General features: G+C 40.6%; 1 protein-coding gene across 1 annotated transcript; it reads left to right on the top strand.

The window, feature by feature from the left end:
- The first annotated feature begins 1089 nt into the window (after positions 1–1089).
- Positions 1090–24555, top strand: LOC120533547 (zinc finger protein 566-like). Its single transcript, XM_039760481.1, has 3 exons — positions 1090–1194; positions 7645–8103; positions 23038–24555. The coding sequence occupies exons 2-3, from the start codon at positions 7680–7682 to the stop codon at positions 23433–23435; spliced, it is 822 nt and encodes a 273-aa protein (XP_039616415.1). The 5' UTR covers positions 1090–1194; positions 7645–7679; the 3' UTR covers positions 23436–24555.
- Positions 24556–24801: the final 246 nt, after the last annotated feature.

Raw genomic sequence — 24801 nt, 5'->3', positions numbered from 1 at the left:
AGCTGTTAACTTTTCTCAAACTTTGAAAGTTTCCCAAAGAAATCCACCTCAGGAAGCAGTGGGATGTCAGGTAGCCCTTAGACGAGATTTTGAGAAAGCTGTCCTGTGATGTGTGCTCTGCTAGTTTGGTAACAGATGCTGTACCGGCATCATATGATCAAAGCTACCACTCGCTCACATTAAAAAACAAAGGAGGTCTGATGATTCCTTCTGAGGGTCCAGTCAAGGTGGTCAAAGTAGCTGAGCGTGTTACCTGACAGTCGACATTAGGGCAAGCTGTCAGTGGATCTGATCAATCAGTTTGATCGGGCTGAGACTGGTTCAGATGTGTTTTTTTCTCAAAGAGCACATTCAGGAAACAGTTCGAAATTGACAACCATCTTTTTATGCTCATGTCTTTAGTTGTGTCTGTCTTCAACAAACTAAGGCGACACCATATTGCCAGACTGAATACTCTCAAATTACAGGATCTGAATGAGCGAGCGGGAGTGTAAGTCTGGAGGAGATCAGAGAGGTCATGGAGAGCTTTAAATGTTAAGAGCAGTGTTTAGTATTGTATTCTGTAGTTAACAGGGAGCCAGTGAAGTTGAGAGAGAATCGGGGTAATATGTTCAGTGGATTTAGAACAGCAGGTTATTATCCTGGCAGCAGAATTTTGAAGAAGTTGTAAGCAATGGATACATTTTTGTGGGATGTCAGATAGAATAGCATTACAGTAATCTATATGTGAGGTGATTATTGGAGTATTGGCATTAACAAATACTTTAGTACTGTGTTGGGTAACAACAGGACAAAGTCTACAAATGTTTCAGAGATGGAAGAAGGCAGTTCGAGAAATGTTACTTATATGGGAGAAATTATTTAATGTCATTATTAGTGTATAAATGGATATAAATAATTGCATTTAATCGATTCGCCAAAATCTGTATATAAACGATATTGTTTTTAAACGTTGTTTTTTCGTCAACCTGTATCAGTTTAAATGGGACTGTTGCCACTCGCAATATGGCGGACGCGCTGACGTATCGTATCGACAGTCCCTCACGTGATCCATTGTCGGCCGCAGGATGACATCATCCAACGCGACAGCTACTGTAGCCACGCTGCTACTGTCTCGCTTTGTGAAACACTACGGACTGAAGAGTGTTGCTGAGTGAACGAGTTCAGAAACAATCCCGTCGGGAGAGGCAGACAGTAAGTGCTCTGTATTTTGGGAATGCATTTTGTGGATGTGTGGAATCGCCGCGCGGCGCGTTCGTTAGCCCCCCGCCGAACTTTGCTCGAGTGAATCTTCCTGTAGTCACCCGCGTGCTGTTTCTGTTTATTGGTATCTGCGGTTCACTTAATGTGACTGACTCCCAAATTTTAATTTGTACCACCCAGTCACCCCGCTGGCGCCTGTTCATTCCTCTCCTTGTGTTCCTTTTGTCGATTCCTTCTCGAATCGCAGACATCGAGGAGACGGCCATTCCACACGTACGGCGCTTTGATTTTTCTGCCTTTGTTTCTCTTTTGTCCCCTCGCGGTGTCCAGTTCAAAAACAGTCGCTGAGGTGGTGACCGGCCGACCATTAAAAGAATAGCGAGGAGTCCGATTAGTAAAAGTGAAAAACGAACTGGAGTCCATGACCATGGAGAAGAGTCTTCGAGAATACGAGCTGAGAACAACAGTATCTGTATTTACACACACGGCCTCAAAGCTGCTTAACCCAATGCCGACATTTACATGCATTGCTTGAATAGACACTTAAAAGTGTGTCTTTTTTCCCCAGTTAACCTGTATGAAATATGATAAACTCCCATGTTTCAGTGTTAAAGCCAATCCAGTAATGTCTGTTAGTGAGTATTAGAGAAGTTAATAGAGATTTGTGTTTTGTGTTACTGCCTCACAGTTCTGTCAGAATGAATTTGAATCTCAGCCTGTTTTTAAGTCTCTATGCAGTTTCCATGTCTGCTCTTTTATTCTTATTTTCTCCACTTATCTAAAGATGCTCAGGTTTAGTGGCCTGGCAAATCTAACTTGTCTTGGTGTGGTTGTGGATTTAGGTAATTTATTAATCCCAAGGGGAAATTCACATACTCCAGCAGCAGCATGGTGATTAAAAAAAAAAAAAACAATATTAAAGAGTGATAAAAATGCAGGTTTAACAGACAATAACTTTGTATAATGTTAACGTTTAACCCCCTCCATATTGAACTTCTGTGTATAATGATGGAGTACTGTCAGCACATTTCTATACATATTGGAATCGATTTGATAAATAAGAACTAAACCAAGCGAGCACAGCGCCTGTAAGACTAACATCATTTTCTAGCCTGTGCAGTAAAATAGAATGGTCAGTGGTGTCAAACGCTGCACTTAAGTCCAAAAACATAATTACAGTGGCGTTTCCTTCATCAGATGATATCAGAATGTCATTTACAACCCGTGTTAGTGCCATTTCTGTACTATGGCCAGTGCGGAAACCAGACTGTAATTTCTCAAATAAATTGTAATGCATAAGGTGTGACTGAAGCTAATTGATGACTACTTTTTCTAGTATTTTAGAAAGAGAGGGTAAATTTTAAATAGGCCTATAATTATTTAGTATGCGTGGGTCTAGGTCTGAGTTTTTAAGTAATGGTTTAATGACTGACACTTTTAGTTCATCAGGTACTGTGGCATGCAATAATGAACCATTGATAATGATTAGAATAGGCACTGCAAGAACATCCATTGCACTTTTTACTAGTTTTGTTGGCACTGGATCTAGGGAACAAGTAGTGGGCTTCATTTTAGAAATTAAAGTTAAGACTTCCTGCTCAGTTACAGGATTAAAATTATTAAAGTGCTGAATGCAATGTGAGGCAGGGTCTGCTAAGCTAGTATTTGGTTTGTACTGTGATGCAGAGATCTGGGATCTTATATTTGTAATTTTCTCATTGAAGTTCATAAAGTCTGTACTTCTAATATCTGTTATTTTCCACTGTTGATTTGAATTTCCATTTGTTAATTTAGCCACTGTTCTAAATAGTACCCGAGGATTTTTATTATTGCTATCTATTATTGTAGAATAGTATTCTGAGCGAGCTTTAAAGAGGGCTTTTTTATATTTATTAACACTCTCTGTCCATGCAATTTGAAAGACATGTAGCTTTGTTGTTCTCCATCTGCGCTCCATTTTTCAACACTCTAATTTAAGAGCTTGAGTGTTTTCATTAAACCAGGGAGAGTTTCTATTTGCTTTGATCACTTTTATTTTAAGGAGAGTCACTGTGTCCAGCGCATCTCTCAAAGTCACATTATAATGTGATGTTAACTGATCTAAATGGTTTTCCGCAATTACATTCGACTTACTCAAGGTATCTATAAATTTTGAAGCAGAATTACAATCTAGATGTTGCACTGTCTATGTTTTAATCTGTGAGTGTGTTGGCAAGGGCAGACTAAATCAAATGTAATTAAGTGATCGGAAATAACTTCATTTAATGGAGTAATATTTAAATTTTGAATTTCAACTTTGTAAGTTATAATTAAATCTAATGTGTGGTTATGATTATGAGTTGGACCTTTGACAATCTGACAAAATCCTACTGAATTTAACAAATAAGTAAAACATTTGCTAAAAATGTCAGTTTCCACATCAATGTGTACATTAAAATCCCCCATCAGAACTACGTGATCATAATTTATAGCCAAATCAGACAGAAGGTTGCTAAATTCAGTCATGAACAATGAATATGGCCCTGGTGGTCTGTAGACTAGCACTATAATTGTGTTGGAATCTGTTTTAATATTTAAAATGAATGCCTCAAAGGATGTAAAGTTGCCTAAATTTTTAGGAGTGATTTGCATTTTGTTACAATGAATTATTCCAAGGCCTCCTCCTCGACCAGAATCTCTAGACTTATGAAGGAACAGTATCCATCTGGTGACGCCAGCTAGGGAACAGTGTCACATTTACTAAGCCAGGTTTCAGTAAGAAGACACAGATCAGATTTTGTACTTAATATGATATCATTTACCAAAACAGCTTTAGTGCCAAGAGAGCGAATGTTCAATAAGCAGCATTTAAAACTGCATGGTTCTTTCTGAACTGCTGATATATTTTTGTTTTAATTTGAATTAAATTTCTATTACAGATGCCCCTGGTGGAGGGTCTGGTTTTATCCCTTGGTCTAATTATACACCTTATTTTTTGGTTATCAATTAATTTAAGGTTTGTATCAAGACTAAATTTACTGGATGCCCCACAACAGGGATTATGGGTAACAGCTTCAGGAAAATAACAGGTGGGATAAACAACAGCCTGTGATTTAAGATCACATGACTGCGGCCTGGATGGTGCTCTAATCAGTCAACCAGGCAGTTTTGCTGCCATATTTTGGGATAATACATAAGATCCCTCCAGTTAGGATGAAGACCATCTCTTCTGAAAAATCCAGGCCTTTCCCAAAAATCATCCCAATTGTTCACAAATGCTATGCTTTTATTTGCACACCAGGTTTCTAGCCAGCAGTGAAGGGAATGCAATCTGCTATAAATCACATCCCCTCTATATAATCTTGGTAAGGGACCAGATACAATTAAATTCCGACATTTTCTTTTAGCTTTGGTGCATAGAGAGATGAAGTTCCTCTTTAATACCTCAGATTGCTGTAAATAAATATCATTAGTGCCGACATGCAGCAATAAGGTAGATACTTCATCGTCGCAACATGGTCTAATGCGGCCTCTATGCCAGAAATCTTGGCCCCTGCGTGGCATTTAACATTAACTGCTGGTTTAACACAGTTTGGAATTCAACGTACCGCACTATGGAATTGCCAATTATGAACACTTTCTTCTCAGTTTCCACAGGTGCGCTGCGGAGTGCTGAGAATCTGTTCTGGGTCTGAATTGGTGACCTGGGTGCCGGGGGAATAAATTTTGGCTTCTTAGACCCCTGGCTTACCGTTACCCAGTCGCCCTGTGGCTGAATTGGTGCTGCTGACTTTGGCCGCACACTGACAACAGTGGGACCTGGAGAGACTGAAGCTGAATCAGAAGTAGCCGAATTGTCTAAACAAATGAGTCGATCCAATTTTCGGTTTTCCTAATTGCTATCATATTCCTAACGTGGTTCTCCAATTCGCGTATTTTCCCAACCAACTCTAAATTAACTAAACACTTTTGACAGGTGAAGCTGTCTGCACTGTCGGCCGGAAAACCTGAACTGTACATGCTGCAGGACATATAAATGTGCCCTCAATGGGCAGAGAGCAGATAGAACTTGCATTTAGTGTTGATGTCATCTTCATTTTTTTGTAGTAACTTTGGTGCTTTGGCGCTTTCCGCATTCAGCTGAATCACTGAGAGACTGTTTGCTTTAAGTTTTCACCACCTGCTGAGCGATTGACTTTAATTTCTCACTACCGGTTATTTCTCCTGGTCAGCTGCCAGCTTTACTTCAGTTGAACTTGCTCGGCGAAGGGCTACGTGCCTGTGGGAGAAGCCGCTGCTCTGTGCTTCCGTGCGCTGCTCCATCTTTATGCTGTCTTTTATGCTGCCTCCCCAGCACACCACCGCGTAGAAGAGGGCACTCGCCACAACCGTCTGATAGAACATCTGCAGCATCTTATTACAGATGTTGAAAGACGCCAGCCTTCTAAGGAAGTATAGTCATCTCTGTCCTCTCTTGCACAGAGCATCAGTATTGGCAGTCCAGTCCAATTTATCATCCAGCTTTACTCCCAGATATTTATAGGTCTGCACCCTCTGCACACAGTCACCTCTGATGATCACGGGGTCCCTGAGGGGCCTGGGCCTCCTAAAATCCACCACCAGCTCCTTAGTTTTGATGGTGTTCAGGTGTAGGTGGTTTGAGTCACACCATTTAACAAAGTCTTTGATTAGGTTCCTATACTCCTCCTCCTGCCCACTTCTGATGCAGTCCACGATAGCAGTGTCGTCAGCGAACTTTTGCACGTGGCAGGACTCAGAGTTGTATTGGAAGTCCGATGTATACAGGCTGAACAGGACCGGAGAAAGTACAGTCCCCTGCGGCACTCCTGTGTTGTAACCACAATGTCAGACCTGCAGTTCCCAAGACGCACATACTGAGGTCTGCCTGTAAGATAGTCCACAATCCATATAGCTGGCTCCTGCCCTGTAAAGGTTTTCTTTCTGTACCCCAATAAATTCTATTTGTGTTTGTTTTGCACTGGACCACGATGGTGAAGTGGAAGTTAAGGTCCATTTGGCTACTTATATATGTGACTTTATCATACAGACCCAACCAGGCTGTGTTGGTCACCCCATGTGCCACTCTTAGATGAACACCACTGTCAGGACTGGCCAAGACCCACTTTTATTTAATTAGAATATTCATGAAGGCCAATAATCTACTTTTTACTCTGAAATCCCCCCCACCCCTCCCCTTTTTAGGGTTACCCATAGCAAACTGTTCTGTCATGGTGGAACTTTAAGAAAGACTGAGGCACACAAGGCCTCCAACATGCCAATCTCACAATACTGGGAGGTGCTGCTGTTTAATAGGAGTTTATTACTGTGTTAAGTACTAAAATATTTGTTGTGTGTAGAGTGTACTTAAACAAGATGAAGCTGATAAACTTGAAATTTGTTTCAAAGTTGTTGAAAATGACAGTTTTGAAGAACATTTTTGTCCTGGATCATGTCAGATTTGCTAAGCACAGTCGATGATCTCATCACCTGACCACGTTAATTTAAACAATTGTCACATTTAGCGATTGTGTGCCGACCATTCAGCAGAGTCGTGCTCAGCCCTGTTTCTAACAGCCAATAGCATGCTGCTGATGGCGCCTGTGGTGTACAAAGGGTTAACAGCCGTCGCTCTTCTGTAGCAATCTTCACCCTTTATTCTATTTTTTTTTCCCCTTTTGTTTTGTTATCTGAAACATGAAACAACAGAAAGAGGAGCATCTCTTATTGTTAGGTTCAAAACCTGCAGTTTCTTATTCCTTTTCACTTAACTCTATGCCTTCTACTTCATGGAAACATTCACTGGTTGTCAGCTCTCCTGCACACACAGTCTTCCCCTAAGACTAAAAACAAAATCAAACCTGTTTAAATTTATCTTAGCGAGTCGCAGGCTAGTTGAAGTCAGACATTGGGTGTCTCACATTAGGCGGCCATCTCGACAGGGACACACCGCCAACTGCCTCCATCTCACTAAGATTATGTAAATGAAGGTTATGATTTAAATAATGGTTTTGGATTTTGTTAGCTTGGGGCAATGTCACATTAGAGAGGTTGACCAACGATTTTAAGTTCCTCCTTCATATGCCCCTGTTTTTTAACATAATCCTGAGGCCTAACTTGTATAAACCTATCTTGACATTAACTGATAAATCAATTCTCAGACCCTAACAGTATTGAATGTTCAATCAAAGTAGTGAATACTGTTGACACACAACTGTGCAAGATGGCCTCCTCCTTCTTCTAGCCCGTTGGACCCTCCTTTCATTTCCAAACACATTTTACACCTAATGTGACAGGAAAAGTGATGAGTTACTGTCTTGCTATTAACTGTCTGACTTGACATCAGCTTTAACTAACCGGATGTAATGAAAATCAAATGTCTTTAAATCTGAATGATGCAGTTTTAATGGAATTGATTCCTGTTTTTTTTTTTTTTTTCCCCAGAGAGATAAAACTCTGCCATTTACTGTAACATTTAAATGGATGTGAAAGAGGAGACATGTGAGGCTGACCTGAAAATCATGGAGGAGAGGACCATAAATGTTAAGGAGGACTGTGAGTGGGAGAGTGTCCACCCCAAACAGGAGGTTCTGGACATTAAGGAAGAGGACTGTGAACTGGGGTCAATGAATATTAAAGAGGAGGATGAAGAGGAGTGTGTCAGCACTGAGATACAAAACTATAGAGGTATGGAGAGTGTCAAAGAAAAGGATCTTCATTATGGAGATCAAGATAGAGCAGTGACCCGGTTAGTCTCTTCTCATAGCAGACACTCTTCATCTTTGGAGTCTTCTATCAATGTAAAACATGAATCATTACAGTCTGACAGAAAGACGACTGAAAGAATGTCATCTCCTAGAACTGAGGAAGTTCAGCCACCACCTAAGACGTCATCTAAAACAAGTAAGTGAAAAATAACAATCAGTTTACAATTTAGGGTCAGGGTTATGGGCCTGAAAGTGCTGTCTTCTGCTTTTTTTTTTAATGAAACTTAGATGAACGTTCAAACTATATTAAACACAGCAATTTCACAACATTTTACAGGGTTTAGGAGTCTGCATTTCTTTAGTTATTGTTTGTAACATTATGCAAACACTCTAAGCCTATCTTTGGTAAAAAGAAAGTTTGTGAACTCTTTGGAATTCCTTTTATTTCTGCAATAATTCCTCCTAATTCTTTGGTCTGATCTTCAATTAAGTCCATAAAACAGACAATCAAAGTAGTTTTAAACTAATAACAAACAATGAGACCCTTGTCATTCCTGAATACATTATTTAAACATGGGAACAGTCCAGTTTGTGACCCCCTGTCTTTAGAAACTTTCTGATCCTCCTTTAGCTGCAGTGACTTTAACCAAACTTTTCCTGCAGCTGCTACTCAGGGTTCAATTTCTTGTCTGTTCATAATATTGAAACTTTTTAGTTCCTTGATGTCTCGGGGATTCCTTAAATAATCAGCTGACTTAAGGTAAAGTCAATGAATCCTAAGCTCTTCTGATTGGCCGGTCTGGAACACCAGCTTTCTTCTGGTTTAGCCTTTCTCTTGTTGACTACTTCTTTTGTTTCAGTTGATTGTCTTTTTCATTCCCTAACTTCTCTCAATCTTTCACTATCATGACATCTCCTATCAGATTTCTTTATAACAATTTTTAATTCAGTGCTACATTGATGATGGCATCCTGTCCTGGTCCTGCAGAAGCAAAAAAGCCCTAAACTGTGATTCTACCATGAGGTTATAACAATGGTGTGCAGTGATCTTTTACTTCCAAACCACTGTGAAATGAGGACACACACATGGTGACATGGAGATTCAGGCATTCACACACCAGACCAGGGGTGACATTTCTAAAACTTTGCATGGAATTAGCATGAATATATGTGCACACACAAAAAAAGAAACAAAAACAAAAAACAGGAAAATGTGTCCATCCATCCATCCATTCTCTTCCGCTTATCCGAGGTCGGGTCGCGGGGGCAGCAGCTTAAGCAGAGAGGCCCAGACTTCCCTCTCCCCGGCCACTTCTTCCAGCTCTTCCGGGAGAATCCCAAGGCGTTCCCAAGCCAGCCGGGAGACATAGTCCCTCCAGCGTGTCCTGGGTCTTCCCGGGCCGCCTCCGTTGGGCGTGCCGGAACACCTCACCAGGGAGGCGTCCAGGAGGCATCCTGATCAGATGCCCGAGCCACCTCATCTGACTCCTCTCTATGTGGAGGAGCAGCGGCTCTACTCTGAGCCCCTCCCGGATGACTGAGCTTCTCACCCTATCTTTAAGGGAAAGCCCAGACACCCTGCGGAGGAAACTCATTTCAGCCGCTTGTATTCGCGATCTCGTTCTTTCGGTCACTACCCATAGCTCATGACCATAGGTGAGGGTAGGAAGGTAGATCGACCGGTAAATTGAGAGCTTTGCCTTACGGCTCAGCTCCTTTTTCACCACGACAGACCGATGCAGAGCCCGCATCACTGCGGATGCCGCACCGATCCGCCTGTCGATCTCACACTCCATTCTTCCCTCACTCGTGAACAAGACCCCGAGATACTTGAACTCCTCCACTTGGGGCAGGATCTCTCCCCAACCCTGAGAGGGCACTCCACCCTTTTCCGGCTGAGGACCATGCTCTCGGATTTGGAGGTGCTGATTCCCATCCCAGCCGCTTCACACTCAGCTGCGAACCGATCCAGAGAGAGCTGAAGATCACGGCCTGATGAAGCAAACAGGACAACATCATCTGCAAAAGCAGTGACCCAATCCTGAGTCCACCAAACCGGACCCCTTCAACACCCTGGCTGCGCCTAGAAATTCTGTCCATAAAAGTTATGAACAGAATCGGTGACAAAGGGCAGCCCTGGCGGAGTCCAACTCTCACTGGAAACGGGCTCGACTTACTGCCGGCAATGCGGACCAAGCTCTGACACCGGTTGTACAGAGACCGAACAGCTCTTATCAGGGGTCCGGTACCCCATACTCCCGAGCACCCCACAGGATTCCCGAGGGACACGGTCGAATGCCTTTTCCAAGTCCACAAAACACATGTAGACCGGTCGGGCAAACTCCCTCCTCCTTGAACCGTCACCTTATCGTGGTGGAGGGGTTTGCCTGTCCCAATGATCCTAGGAGCTATGTTGTCCGGGGCTTTATGCCCCTGGTAGGGCCACCCAAGGCAAACTGGTCCTGGGTGAGGGATGAGACAAAGAGCGGTTCAATAAACCTCCAATGAAAAATAAAAACTGTGGACAACGTTTTCCCTTGCCCGGACGCGGGTCACCGGGGCCCCCCCTGGAGCCAGGCCTGGAGGTGGGGCTCGATGGCGGCGCCTGGTGGCGGGCCTGCACCCATGGGGCTCGGCCGGGCACAGCCCGAAGAGGTAACGTGGGTCCTCCTCCCCATGGGCTCACCACCTATGGGAGGGGCCATGGAGGTTGGGTGCAATGTGAGTTGGGTGGTGGCCGAAGGCGGGGACCTTGGCGGTCTGATCCTCGGCTACAGAAACTGGCTCTTGGGACGTGGAAAATGTGTACGTCCAGAAAAAAATATAAGGTTTATAAACTGGATGTATGCCTTTTACTACAAAATTTACTTTTTGTAAATCATAGTCACTTTTTAAATATGTATATGTGAACACTCCTTTAACTGCCACACTGAAAACATTCACATATGGAGCCTGTTAATCTGTTACCTCTATATGCAATGATGATGCTGCAGAACTTAATGGACTGGTAGATCAGCCTCTTTCTCCTCAACCATCGAGACCCCACCACCTGCATTCAAGAATATCTGTCTTTGCTCATCATCTGAGAGTGAAAGATCATACATGTAGTTACAGTTCCTCTCCTCTGTGCTCTGGAGTTCAGGAAAGGGGTATGGCATCGCTGTTTGATTGGGTAGGCACTGTCACCTGGCGCATGTAATGACATGATTGCTGTTATAATGAATAGGTCAGGTCATATGAAACACTGAGAGTTCAGCAGGTTACTTCACCAACACATATTTGACCATGTAAAGCAACATCACATCTGTCAAAGCTACTTTTTCTCAAAATAAATTAATTGTGGTTTGAGTGAGGCCATGGAGATGTGACATTTGTCAGCCATATCTTGGTTGACTTGTGTATTAATGGATTGTCACTGGTTACGGTTAACAAAATCAGCTTCAATCTTGCTAGGTGCTCTTTTTGCAATATGAGTGCGGTAAAGTGTTCCAGTTCTATTAGGAGAGTTGGACAAAGCTGCAGATTGACTTTTTGTGCTGGGAAAAACATGTTATGTGTGTACATTAGGGCTGGGCGATATGGCTCAAAATTCAAATTGCGATATTTTTGGACCAAAAGTCAATATACGATATGCAACGATATTTTTTTCCTATCTATTATTACTTTAAAAAGAAGCCACACATTTATATTGCTCTTTAGTTATTTACATGTAATTGCAAACTTACAACTTTACATCATAGGCATAAACCAAAATATACTAATTTAATGCAAGAAACACATCTAAACATTTATGCAAGAAAGCCAGTTGTCTGAATATTAGGAGATGTAGGAGTTAATGCTTAATCTACTTTACCTAGGTTTGCCTAAAAAAAATAATAATGTTTCAATATGCTCTTTTTAAGCTATGTTTTGTAAACAAATAAAGCGTGGCAAGAACATGCATTCAGGTAACACAATTTCACACATTTTGTGCAAGAAAGACAAGTCTGTCAACTGCCTCTGGCCTTAAAGATGCTCTGTGGCAGTTCACTATGTTGCCACCTGTGCTAAATGCCCTTTCTGACGGTGAACTAGTGGCCTGTATGCAGAGATTTTTTTGCAAGGCGACAGTTGGAAAGATTGGTTCATGCTCTTTCCACCATGCAAATGGGTTTGTCTCCGTGTCAATTTCAGCTGCTTGTAGGTAGGTAGAAAGTTCAGCTTCAATTTTATCTCTGTCAGACAATGTTGATAAAGATGTTGGCCTCTTAAAGAAGCTACCAAGGCTTTGCTTCTTTTTTGGCTGGTGGTGGTGATGCTTCAGCTGCTTCTGAAAGTTTCCCAGCTAAGTCAGGCTGGGCACTTGTCTCATCATGTTGAAGAGTCTCCACTTCAGACACAACTCTTTGTTTGACCTCTTCATACTTTTCCTCAGGAATGTATGATCTTTTGAAACGTGGATCCAAAAAAGAAGCAATGTCTAGTAGTTGCTGGGTGGCAGGGTCATCAAATTTCTCTCTCAGATAATCAAGAATTTTGGTCTTAATTGACATAGTGAGCTCGGTGTCTTCTGGTTGGTGAGCCAAGATGCTTGTTTGAAAAAGGTGTAGCACTGGCTTAACATAGGAGACTGTAACATAGGACTGAGCTGAGAGTGCATCTGTAAATTCCAGGAGGGGTCGAATAGCTTTATCAGTTGACTCTAGTACATCTATGTCCTGCCATGTAAGTGCCAGATGTCTGGTTTTCTTGTCAGATGAGAGAACTTGGGTGATGGCCCTCTCTTGTTCCAACACTCTCTGTATCATTGCTGCCCTTGACCCCCATCTTGTAGGGGATTCTGTTATGAGCTGATGGGAAGGCAGATTGAGTTCTTTCTGTGTTGTGGTCAAATCCCTTCTTTTTTTCCAGCTGAAGGAAAAACATGCAACAATTCTTTTGCATACACCAATTGCCCGTTCACTGCGGGGATCTCTCATGCTTCTTTCTAAAACCAAACACAAATTACAGTCTTATTAATTATTTGTTATTATTAATTAATAATATTTCTCATACACACTATTACAGGCAGTCCCCGGGTTACGTATGAGATAGGGACTGTAGGTTTGTACTTAAGTTGAATTTGTATGTAAGTCGGAACAGGTACATTATTTTAATAAATGCTATTGTTGACCGACTGTAACCAAGTGCTCTGCCAATGAATGATGGAGTTTCACCTCTTTCTGACCTTTCTATTATTTCTAATTTATTTTCAATGGTGATGTTTTTTCTCTTCTGTACTGTATCACCAGCACTTGCATCAGATTTGTGTTTCAGAGACATTCTTGAAGGGTGAAGACAAAAGATTAAGATGAGCTCTTCTGCACAGCACTGTGCACGTTATTACAGCAGGAAGGCACCAGACGTAAACACGTCTGATGTATAGGGTGGTCCAGATCTAATTATGTAATTTTCATTACGCTATAACTTATTCAGTTTATTACATAGAAAATCACTCGAAAAATCCCGGACCATAGAGAAGTGTGCGAACTGGCGACATGAAGAATCGTCTTCGCGCCGAACTGCTATCGTCCTCACATAAATCAAAGTCATCCAAACGATCTGGATCTGCATAATTAGATCTGGGCCACCCTGTACTGGCAAGAGACAACTTCCTGCTATGTGCGTAAAAGTACAAGCAGGCTTACTATTGAGAATGAATGGGGGCAGCGAGGGGCGGTTCACCAGCCCACCTCACAGTCTCCTCCACTACAGTATGCTGCCTGCAATGTCCGCTGCACCACCGCCCCCATTCAACATGCAGCCATCCGAGGCACACTACAATGCTACCCCGCGCCGCCCCGTTCACCCTAAATGGCCTCCGTCCAGCCACAACCGGGTCACCGCTTGCAGCATTACCAGCCGCCCACCTAGAATGAACAGGCAGCCATGTGTGGTAGGCGGGCAGTGAAACAGCTTGCCACCGGGAGCCACCCGAGGTGACGCTACACTGCGCGAGCAGCGATATCGTCCCCCTCCAGCCTCCCATGCAGAAGATGACGGAGCGGCAGTTACTGAGGCGCATGCGTCGCAGCTGCGGCCTCGTTCGTATGTCGTAGGTCGGATGACCGGTGGGGACTACCTGTATTTACGTTTGTTTACTGTTTCTTAGCATATTTATTATTTAATTTAACATATTTGTCATACGTGCACACACACACTTTACATTTATTATTACAAATTTTTTTATATTTATTACGTGTTATTTATTTTCAAACATTTCTCATACACGCATGCACTAGTGATGGGCATTTTGGCTCTTTTTAGTGAGCCGGATCATTTTGCCCAGCTCACTAAGAATCGGCTCTTTCGGCTCCCAAACGCCTCTTCATTTTCCCACTCTAGCCTTTTATAATTCAGCCAAATTTAGCAGTGTTTTGACCCATGATTAGATGTTTGCACTTAGTGTTTTGCTACAAACACTACACAGACATTGGTTCCAAAAAACGGGAATCGGCTCAAAGAACCGTTTTATTCATGATTGACACATTACTAGCACGCACACACATGCCATACCAATCGCCAGATTCAGCCGGTGACCAAAGCACTGCATTCTCTTCCATTTGTTCAGATCAATAGCTTTAATCACATTTGCAGCGTTATCCTGGTAATGCACGCTTGTTGCGTGTCGTCTAATTTCCAAGATTTAAGCGCATCTTTGAGCCCCAGCGCAATTGTTTCTCCGGTATGGTCATCTGGTGCAAATCCTGTCTGAAGACAAACTCTTATCTCCCAGTTTTCAATAAAATGAACCGTTAGGCTCATGTATGGTTGCATGGTACGACTGGTCCACAGATCGGATGTGGTGGAGAAGTGGCGAACGTTCTGAAACTGATTCAGAATTTTCTCCTTTACCTCGTATAATTTGGGCAGGGCTTCTTCGGCAAAGTATTTCCGACTGGGAATTACAATTTGGGATCAATCGTTCTCAGTAGTTTCTGAAATCAATGTTTTTCGACAGTGGCAACAGGGACCATATCTTTTGCAATGTGGTATGTTACTGCAGCTGTTATTTCCTTCCATTTGGGGCTTGTTTTTTCATACAGTATGCAGCGAGAGAATGTTGCTGCCAGCGTGATTTGTTTTGCGGCAGGGGTGTGTTTCGTTGCATTTTGAGCAGAGTTCTCACGAAGCTTAATATATTCTTCGTACTTCGTAATGTGCTTTGTTTTCAAATGATTGAAAAGGTTCGAGGTGTTGCCGCTCTTTTTTCCTACTTCTCTCTTACAAAATTTACATATAACAGTCTTTTGTTCTGTATCATTTCGTCTAAAGCCAAACCATTTCCAAACAACGGAGGTCACATTTGTACCTTTTTTTGGCACTAAATCATCGCTGATAGCCGTACTCGTTTCTGCCTCCGTCTCAGCCATTGTTGTTACTGTTTAAGATAAGCAGGAGGCGGGGTTTAATCGCAATGACTGCGTTTAGGATGTGCTCCAATTAGCAGAAATAACGCACTACACACTTGTAGTGTTTAATAAAACATATTACATAATATATCGCGATAGGTTTGTTTTCAAACGATGCATTAAAAAATATTGTTTATATCATGCCACTCGATATATTGCACAGGTCTAGTGTACACCCTCACTGTACAACAATGAGATGTAGTGCATCAGCAGTCAGTAAATGGCTTCCAGCACAGCAGGAATAATGGAGTGAAGCTTGGCTGAGATACTGTTGAGGTGTCGGCCAGTTCTCTGAGAAGTGACATCAACTAGCAGGTATAAAGTGGTGACAAAGTAGAATTTCTTCAGTGCAAATACGTATCATTGGCTCTCTTTAAGGGAACTAAAATACAGTTTGTACATCATAGCTCTAATTTTTGAGGTGTCATGTTTGTCATATCAACGCACATTATAATAACAGCTTGATAAATTGAATTATTCTTGAGTCATCATTTAGCTGGTTTGGCTGCCTTTTCCTCCTTGATCGAGGGTGTCGTCAGTCCAGTTTCTCTGAAATGTTGTGTATGTATGGGTCAGAGTTACAGTAAATACGTTTGTTCCCCTATCAAGTTTCGTTTGTAAATCTTGGCGTTTGTATGGGAGGTTGCATACACATGTTTCGAGTCCAGTTTTATGTGTATGCATGCTTTATAAATGAGGCCTTAGGACCCTCACTAGCCTATCTATAGATGGGTCTCAACCCAGGCAGCCTGACTCCAAACTCAACAGGAGGCTTCAGCATTCACAGGCCCAAAATGGATTGTTGGCTTAAATAGTTATAATAAACCACTCATCAAATGTCAGTAAACAGCTGAAGGACCACCTCCCTGATATCAAATATATATGCTGTGGGTGGTCCTTAAGGAGTGATATTGGTGTAACCTCACCTCTTATGGTCTCACCCCCCAAATACAAAGATATTTGGGTAATTAATAAACAAAACAATATAAACAACTTGGAATTACATAATCAGAATGAAAAGGCAAGTAGTAATTGAAAAATATTGAAATCATTAAATCAACTAAGATGTTCTTTTAAATACCTGTATTTGCTCTCCCAGCTTTATTTTTTTCACCCTGTGTCATAATTTCCCAGCCTTATTCTCCTCTCGCTTTATCTCCTCTTGACAATACTTTGAGTTATATTGATGTGAATTTGGGACAGCTTAGCTGTTAGCTAAACTAACAAGCTTGATGGTCTGATGAATGGTCTCCTCTTGTCTGTTATATTTGTTCTTAATCTGTATGTTCATGAGCTGATTCTTATCGAGAAGACACGTCTTTGCAAGAACCCACATTTCTTTCCTTTTATTTCTCTGATTGCCTCTAAGCCACATCTCCAGTCTCCTCTCATTGCTTGAACACCTGACTAGATGGGACTGTAAAGGTTTAATGACGTGTTCAGCATTGACAGTCCAGTTGTTTGTGTGTTATGAGTTCAGGTTGATTGTTTGTCACTGATTGTTGTGAAGTTGAAGATCAGATCACATTCTCAGGAGGAATTTGGGCAAAAATTCAGGAGATTTCAAAGGGTACACAAACGTTTTCTTACATCTGTAAAGCAATTTAAATTCTATTGAAGATTTTAAGCAACACGTTCTCAGAGCTGCTTAATCCAACCGAGTGTCCATCTCTGTGCATCTTTAGCTAACAGTCTTGTATTTGGAATGTTTGTGTTGTAATATGTACAAGAACGTGGAGACACAGTTGACAACCAGATTTTGGTAAATTTTACACAAACATTAAGATGGTTTTTACACAGAGATCTTTACCTGGCTGAATGGCCTGTTATCGTCCAAATTGTTCTAATAGAGCTGCAGTCACCTGAGAGAAAATTTAAAGACTTTGTTGTTGCCTTAGCTCTTCACTTTATGTATTGCTTCATCTCCGTTTCTGTTGTATCATGCCTTTTTGTGCTTTACTTTAGTATTGTTTTAGTTTTCATTTCTCTGGCTTTGACTTGTCTATCATTTGATGGAAAATCTTCAGGTTGCTCAGCTAGTTCTGTATTTCAGCTGATGGAAAGAGAAAGATATTGAAAGGTGGAGTTTAGATTTTCATTGGACTTTTTTACATACACACTTGAGAAGTCTTGGTGTGTTAGAATGTTAATGTTATTAATTGATTGTCATGAGTATCAAGTTGTGCTTAGTAAAGATTTGCTCCATAATAATCATGTGATTAATATGACATCATTTTGGTGATTGTGTTAAGGTTGGCTTGGGCATTTCTGGAGTATTTGCAATTGCAGAAGAAGTGTGTTTGTGCTTTTTCAAACAGATTGTTTTCTTTTCTGATTTCTTTGTTTAAGAATTATGTGCTTTCTTGCTTTCTTTCAGTTTGACTTTCAGGTCTCCCTTTGGCTCATAGTTTTGGTATCCCCTGATTATTTTCTTCTCCCTTAGTATCTTTGCTGTTTTACTATTTACAATATTTCTTATATATATATATTTCTCTTCTGGTTCGTCCTGCTTCCACTGCAAAACCGGTCCCGCCAACACGCAGCTGTCACAGCATTTCTCGATTCCTATTTGTCTACTTCCAAACCCTTTCCCAAGCTGTCAGCGGCTTCTCTTCAAATCCAGTCCCGCCCCCACACAGCCGACATGGCATTTCTCGACAAGCTTCTGAAGTATGCTTACAAAATAAAGCAAACTCTGCATTAGGCGAAAATTTACCATTCCATGCTCAGAACCATCAACCCCTTTGCTAAATCATACAAACACATGCATGAAATCGATTTGCATCTATCCCATAGGCAACTCCTGTAAACAGATTTCCACGCTCAAAATGAATTCCGATCCTATGGTTTACCCACTTTTACTCCCTTATGGAGACATTGGCTGGCAGAAAAGATTTAAAACATGTTCCCGACTGCAAAGTGAATAAGGATTACTCAATGCCAATTTTACGCGTAGAGATTAGCAATGAGGAATAAATTTAGTATATTGCACTCCAGCGGGAAACTATTTCAACAATACTTCGTAGATGCGTATGTTAAAACAGAGGGCGCGCATCTCAACTATCTCAGATTACATCAACAAGATCTGCGCATGGAACAATACAAAGGACTTTCGGACACGCTGCAAGAAAATGCTGTCAATAACAATGTACGTGTAGGCAAAATGATTATCCACATTTACAGGAAGTCCAAGATACATGCAACAAAACTATCAGGATGCCATGGCCATAGTACGTAAATTCGGAAAGCCTGATTTATTTATCACTTTCACATATAATTCTGCTTGGCCGGAAATTGTACATGTACTGTCGGATACCCAAAGACCAGAGCACAGATCTGATATTATAGTACAAGTCTTTTGGATTAAGCTGTGGGAATTACTTAGAGACATTCTATAACAGCATCTTTTTGGGGTTGTTGTTGTTTATATTTACGTAGTCAAATTTCAGAAGCATGGCCTTCCTCATGCCCACATGCTGTTTACTTTTCACAATAATTCTAACAACCAGTCATCAGCCACGGTCAGTTGTACGTGGCTTTTTCTAGGGTTAGATCTGTCGACTCATTATCTGTCGTCTTCACCAAAACACCTATTCACAACTGCGTCTTTCATGAAGTATTTATTCCTTCTTGATTCCTGAATTCCTTTCTCACTGTTTTCTGTTCCTATTCTTACACTGCCGGAGTCAAGAACTCCAGAGTAAAGGCTACTGTAAGGAGCTCTAGACAGGAGCATGTTGGCGCTTGTCATGATGACAGCCCTAGCAGTCTTTGGAGGATAGCAGTAGTAAGGGAAACTGTTAAGTTGAGGAATAAAGCCTTTCTTGTAATTTTAGCAGGAACATCTGATGTGCATGAAGTTAATCAAAGAGGTGACAGACGCCTGAAATTTATTAATCAAAACCCACAGAATGAGTAATTTAATACTTCTTTTGCATACCTGAACTCATATTAAATTTTAATACACAGTAAAATGCAACACATTTAATTTCAATTAGCATAGTGCACGTCCATGAATATTATAAAGGTCTGTATAAGTGAGACCGTGTGTGATAAAGCTGACCAGTCCTGGTTTCACCTGCCACTGCTCATCCAGAGCAGACTAATATGATTAATGGCTCTGATCCCGGATTTCTTCATCTTATAATTTTTTTTTCCCTAGATTACTGGTGCTCCTGTGAGTCAGTGCATTAATATTTCACTTTGTTCATTCTTCTGTATTGCTTTAGTGATTTAAATGAGCGATTTTTGTATACATTTTGCATTTAGGAGTCCACATGATGCTCAACTGAATAATGGCTGTGTTGTAAGACTACTCCATGACACTATCCTGCAATTTACTGTTTTTACAAATTAACCTTAAAATGTCTCAGCAGAGCATCAACATACCATTTGTTGTTTTTGGTGTGACATTTGAATTGTTCAGATTGGAAGACGCACCCTTGTTCTTTGCATTCAAGGCCAGTGAAGAAAGCCCAGAGGATTTTGATTGAGGCTGGTATGGCAGCTGATAACTCTGGAGCAGTTTCCACTGTTAATCAACTGATGACCCTTATATCGGAGCAAAATGGAATTCTAAGTGTGACTTTGAATGCATCAGAAGAGAGGAGGTTATCTGACCTTCTTAGTGATATTGTAGAAATTAGAAATGAAAAGCAGAAACTCCTGTCAGTTTTTATTCAGGTCTGTACTCAAGTGGAGCAGCAGGACAGAGAGAGAATACATTCCTTTTATGCTGAGACCCAATCTCTCCATAAGAAACTTTACAGACAATAAGATGGATCAAGGAGAGGCAAAATCAGAATTATTGGAGTTCCATATAATAGGAGTGGGAAAATGTTTGGCTTTTTGATGAAGTAATGGCTTTTTGGTTTTCAACCATTTCTAATTTCAGGCCGGGCACACACAATACATACCAGGCAAAGTGACATGTCTACGTCCAGTTCTGACTGAGTTACTGTTCTGAAAGATGCACACAGAAATTCAAATGTAACTTTTGAAGGATGGAAGGTCTACTTTTACTCCCAATTATTCAGTCAACACCACACCAACCCCACAAGACCTTTTCTCTGGTGATCAAAAAGGCTCCACAAATTGATCTTTCTGCTTTCCTGATTTGTCTGGCAAAGCTTCAGACTTCCTTCACAGGTGTGTAGCGGCATTTCACTGACCCTCAACAGGCGCTCAATGCCTTTGACTCCTTCATGTCACTGGTGTTTGGCCGTTTGACTGTTTTATGTATGATATACCAGTACTGCTTAGACATTTTCCTGAATATTGATTCATAATGGATACTTCCTGTTTTTTTCATGTGTGTATTTCGTGTGTGTACATACACATGTGATTAGAGAGTCATTGCCGGTTGTGAGGTGTCAGGACACGAGCCTTTCATGCTCCACATACTCTCAACCTACAATTGTTTAATATTTTGTTGCATGTCATATTTATCTTCAGATGTGTTTTTCATATTTTCACCTCATTGACTCTTGTATTGTGAATGTTGGGGTTAGGATGGGATTGTTGACTGAGCTCTCTCCATGTTTGCCCACTCATAAGCAGAACCTGTTGATTTTTTCCCGTGTTTTTATTTGAGAGTCCTCGGTTTAGTTTTTTGCATATACGGTTTAGGGGTGGGATTCTGGAGTTACTGTCTACATTATACATGACTGCTGGTAGGGCTACTGGGTTAACTTGTTTGGCACCTTGTAGTGTATTTAATTTACAGGTCTCCTTTATTGCTGTTCTTTGTTTTCTTCTCTCCTGTCTAATCTCAGTATCTACTCTTCTTGTGAGCACTCAGGTGTTGCTGATTTATTACCTTTTAGCTTGGCTGATAAAACCTGTTTTCAAGATTCATTTCTTTTGGTTAGACATTCGAGCTGCCTCCACATGTTAGTGTGTGGCAGTGTCCTTCTCAGCCACTAGTACAATAACATGGAGCTTTGGGCCGAGTTCACTATGTTGTACCGCTGAAGGCTCTTGATTCTGGAGATGTTTCAGAGGCAAGTTTTGTTTTGTGTTGATGGGGATTTGTTAAAGAAAACTCACCTGTGTTGCAGTCTATACCACATCCATAGAATAACACTTTATAGTTATCCTGTCCTTTCATTGTCTGAATTCAGTGTTGGTGCAAATGCATTTATTAACTCCCTGCTCGATGAATCGCCTTCCCTGATTGATCAGCATTTTCCTCCCTCTTCACAGATGCTTGCCAGGTTTATTATGAACCTAAACTCGATTGATATGTTTGTATTCTTGTCCTCGTTGTCTGACCAATGCTACATTATGCTTCAGCTATTTCTCCCCTCATCAGCATTTTCATGTGGATTTCATTAAACAAACCTCTGCTAAACTTGAATTTATAACACTAAACAAAGACTGAGTTCCACCTTGTGTTTGACTGGCTATTAAAAAGTATATTCAAGGCCTGACCATTGCTAATGTCTCCAAATATTCTCACTCGGCATACAGTGATATTGACAATCTTGAGAAGCGTCTGAATAATCTTTTAAATTCCCCCGTGTTTTTCTGATCTAGTCCACAATCCCAATATGACGCTAAACAGAGAGAAGGTAAATGACCATCTTGTGCAGAGTTGAGAATTCATTTCATGTGCACTCGTTGCTATCTCTCTCGTGCTAAACTGAGTGAGTTGTTAGCTCTTAGGCTGCACAGATGAGATTTGTTAGCCTCCATGTCTCAGGTGAAGCAAAAATATAGTGATAGTACAGATATATAGATAATATCATGAACTACTGCTTGGAAATTTAAAAGGTTTACTTTATTTTTTTTCTTAAACTTTCCCCTCTGCTGAACTCCCATCTTCGGAGTGATTGATGTGTTTTTTAAGTTTATTAATTTACCAAAACTCTCACAAAATGATGCTGCTTTTCTGGAGTACTACCTACTCAAAGCATCATGATGCTCCAACAATGATGGTTGGTTTAAAAGCTAGAAGTCTACGTGACCATCATCATCAAGTACTTCCATGAGAACCTTATATCCAAAGAGGACTGTTTCATTTATGTTAGGTAGAATGCCCAGAGGAGACTGGGCAGTCTAATGGTCTGGAATGCCTACAGATTTTATTTTTTTTCTCCAGCCGTCTGGAGTTTTTTTTTTTTTCCCTGTCCACCCTGGCCATTGGACCTTACTCTTATTCTATGTTAATTAATGTTGACTTGGTTTATTTTTCTTACTGTGTCTTATTTTTCTATTCTTCATTATGTAAAACACTTTGAGCTACAATTTTTTTGTATGAAAATGTGCTATATAAATAAATGTTGTTGTTGTTGGAGGCCCCTGTTTTTAGCTGAAGAAATAAAATCCATCAGTGTCATTTTAAAATCCATTTTTATTTTAAGAATATGATGACAAAATGATGATGCCGTTCTGTAATGTGGTTAAGAAAATCAACAATAGTCTTGTTGATTGTGCCTGTCACATGTGATTTATTTATTTTACTATTTTAACTTCTTGGCTCCAATAATTGTGGTCAGTGATGAGTAGTTGAAATACAAATGAAAGTAATGAACAAGTTGAGTCTCAAATCACTTGCTATTTAAATCTTATGATTGCTTATGCTTATCAAAGTTTGTTCATAAATTAAACCAGTATTTATTTAGTGTTGTAAGTTAATGTCAGTATAAAAGCGATGGGTTAAAAACTAAATTTTTTTTTATCTTTTAAACTTTATACAGGAATCAAACTTCACTGCTGTTCTGAATGTGGCAAACAGTTTTCAATAAGATGTAATCTTCAAAGGCATCAAAGAATCCACACAGGAGAGAAGTTGTTTTGCTGTTCTGAATGTGGTAAACAGTTTTCAGATAGAAGCAATCTTCAGCGCCACCAAAGAATCCACACAGGGGAGAAGCCGTATGACTGTTCTGAATGTGGTAAACAGTTTTCAGATAGAAGCATTTTTCAGCGCCACAAAATTATTCACACAGGACAGAAGAGATATTGCTGTTCTGAATGTAGCAAAACGTTTTCACAGAGAAGCCATCTTAAGAACCACCAAAGAATTCACACAGGAGAGAAAAAAATGACAGAAAATCCTACACCTTTCCCACAGATAAACACAGTACAATTGTAAGCAGCAGAAGAAAGAATTAAAAAAGTTTGATGAAAACAAAAAAGATCTAAATGAGGAAACTACAAGTAAAGTAGTAAATACACTGCCCCCCTCCAACAGCCTTATGTGGAAAAATAACTTACTCATGCACTGCTTATGAGGGGCAAACTAAGACCAAAAGATTTATGTATGCCTCATCATTGCACAAAACAGTGTCTTGGACATAAAATGGTTCAGATCAAAAGTAAAAAAAAACAAAAACATAATTGTCACTTCTGCCACAAAGAACTAGAAACAGTCACATCTCGTTGCTTGGTGTGAGGTACTGATTGCTGAAGGACTATACGCTGTACAACACCACAAAGTGGCCAGGCTCATTCGCTGAAACGCTGCAAGAAGTACAACTTAGCAGCACCGGAAAGACACTGGGACCACAACTCGGACAATGGAATATGAAGAGGTGCAGGTCACTTGTAGCACAGCAATAGTTACTGACTGAAAACAGAGGCTGGAAAACCAAATGTAAGAAATCCTGGATAACAGAAGTATTAGTCCCTAGTGACTACTCACTCCTAAGAATGGAGCAGCAAGAAAGAAACAAACTACCAAGAAATGCAGTCTGAGATATGACAAAAGAAATGTGGGCCAAAAATAAAAAAAAAAAAACGGAAGGAATGCCTAGGATGAACAGGACTGATAAAGAAAAACTTTCAGGCCCATCTTAACAAATTACAATACCTCCTTATGACCTTCAAAAAGAAACCTTAGTAGGAACAATGCAGGTTGTACATTAAGTCCTTGTGGGAAACTTACGAGAGTGAGAAGTTGAGAAGTACAATGAGACTGTCCTTACTAAACAGTTAAGTTCACTCCTGTTTTGATAGTAAGTACACCAAGAAAATTTGGAAGAATTAAACCAGAGAGAAGCTGAATTGTTGTTCTGAATGTGGTAAACAAATCTGGCACAGAAACACTCTTCTGATGCACATTAAAATTCACACAGGAGAGAAGCCATATGGGTGTTCTGAATGTGGCAAACAGTTTTCATGGAGAAACAACCTTTTGGATACAACATCTACATTTATTTATATAGCACATTTTCATATAAACAATGTAGCTCAAACTGCTTTACAAGATGAAATAAGAAGGAAGTTAATTTAAATAAGATTAGGCAATAATATACAGTATGTAACAAAGAAAAAGTTAATGTTGAATAGCCAAGTGGACAGAAAAAAAAAAAAATTTCCAGTTAAGCTAAAGAGAAAAATCTGCAGGGGATCCAAGGCCAAAATACTGCATGGCCGCCACTGGGCATTCTAGCTAACATTGTACCTCAATCAGTCCTCATGGTTTACATGCTTCACATGAAGATTTTGATGATGATGGC

Source organism: Polypterus senegalus, chromosome 8, assembly GCF_016835505.1.
Source record: "Polypterus senegalus isolate Bchr_013 chromosome 8, ASM1683550v1, whole genome shotgun sequence".
Lineage (NCBI taxonomy): Eukaryota > Metazoa > Chordata > Cladistia > Polypteriformes > Polypteridae > Polypterus > Polypterus senegalus.
The sequence above is the reverse complement of the archived record's forward strand: the minus strand, read 5'-3'. Positions and strand labels throughout refer to the sequence as shown.

Coding starts and splice junctions, on each gene's coding strand:
- LOC120533547 (XM_039760481.1), top strand. CDS start 7,680: ATGGATGTGAAAGAGGAGACATGTGAGGCTGACCTGAAAATCATGGAG. Junction 8,104..23,037: donor TAAGACGTCATCTAAAACAA/GTAAGTGAAAAA, acceptor AACTTTATACAG/GAATCAAACTTCACTGCTGT.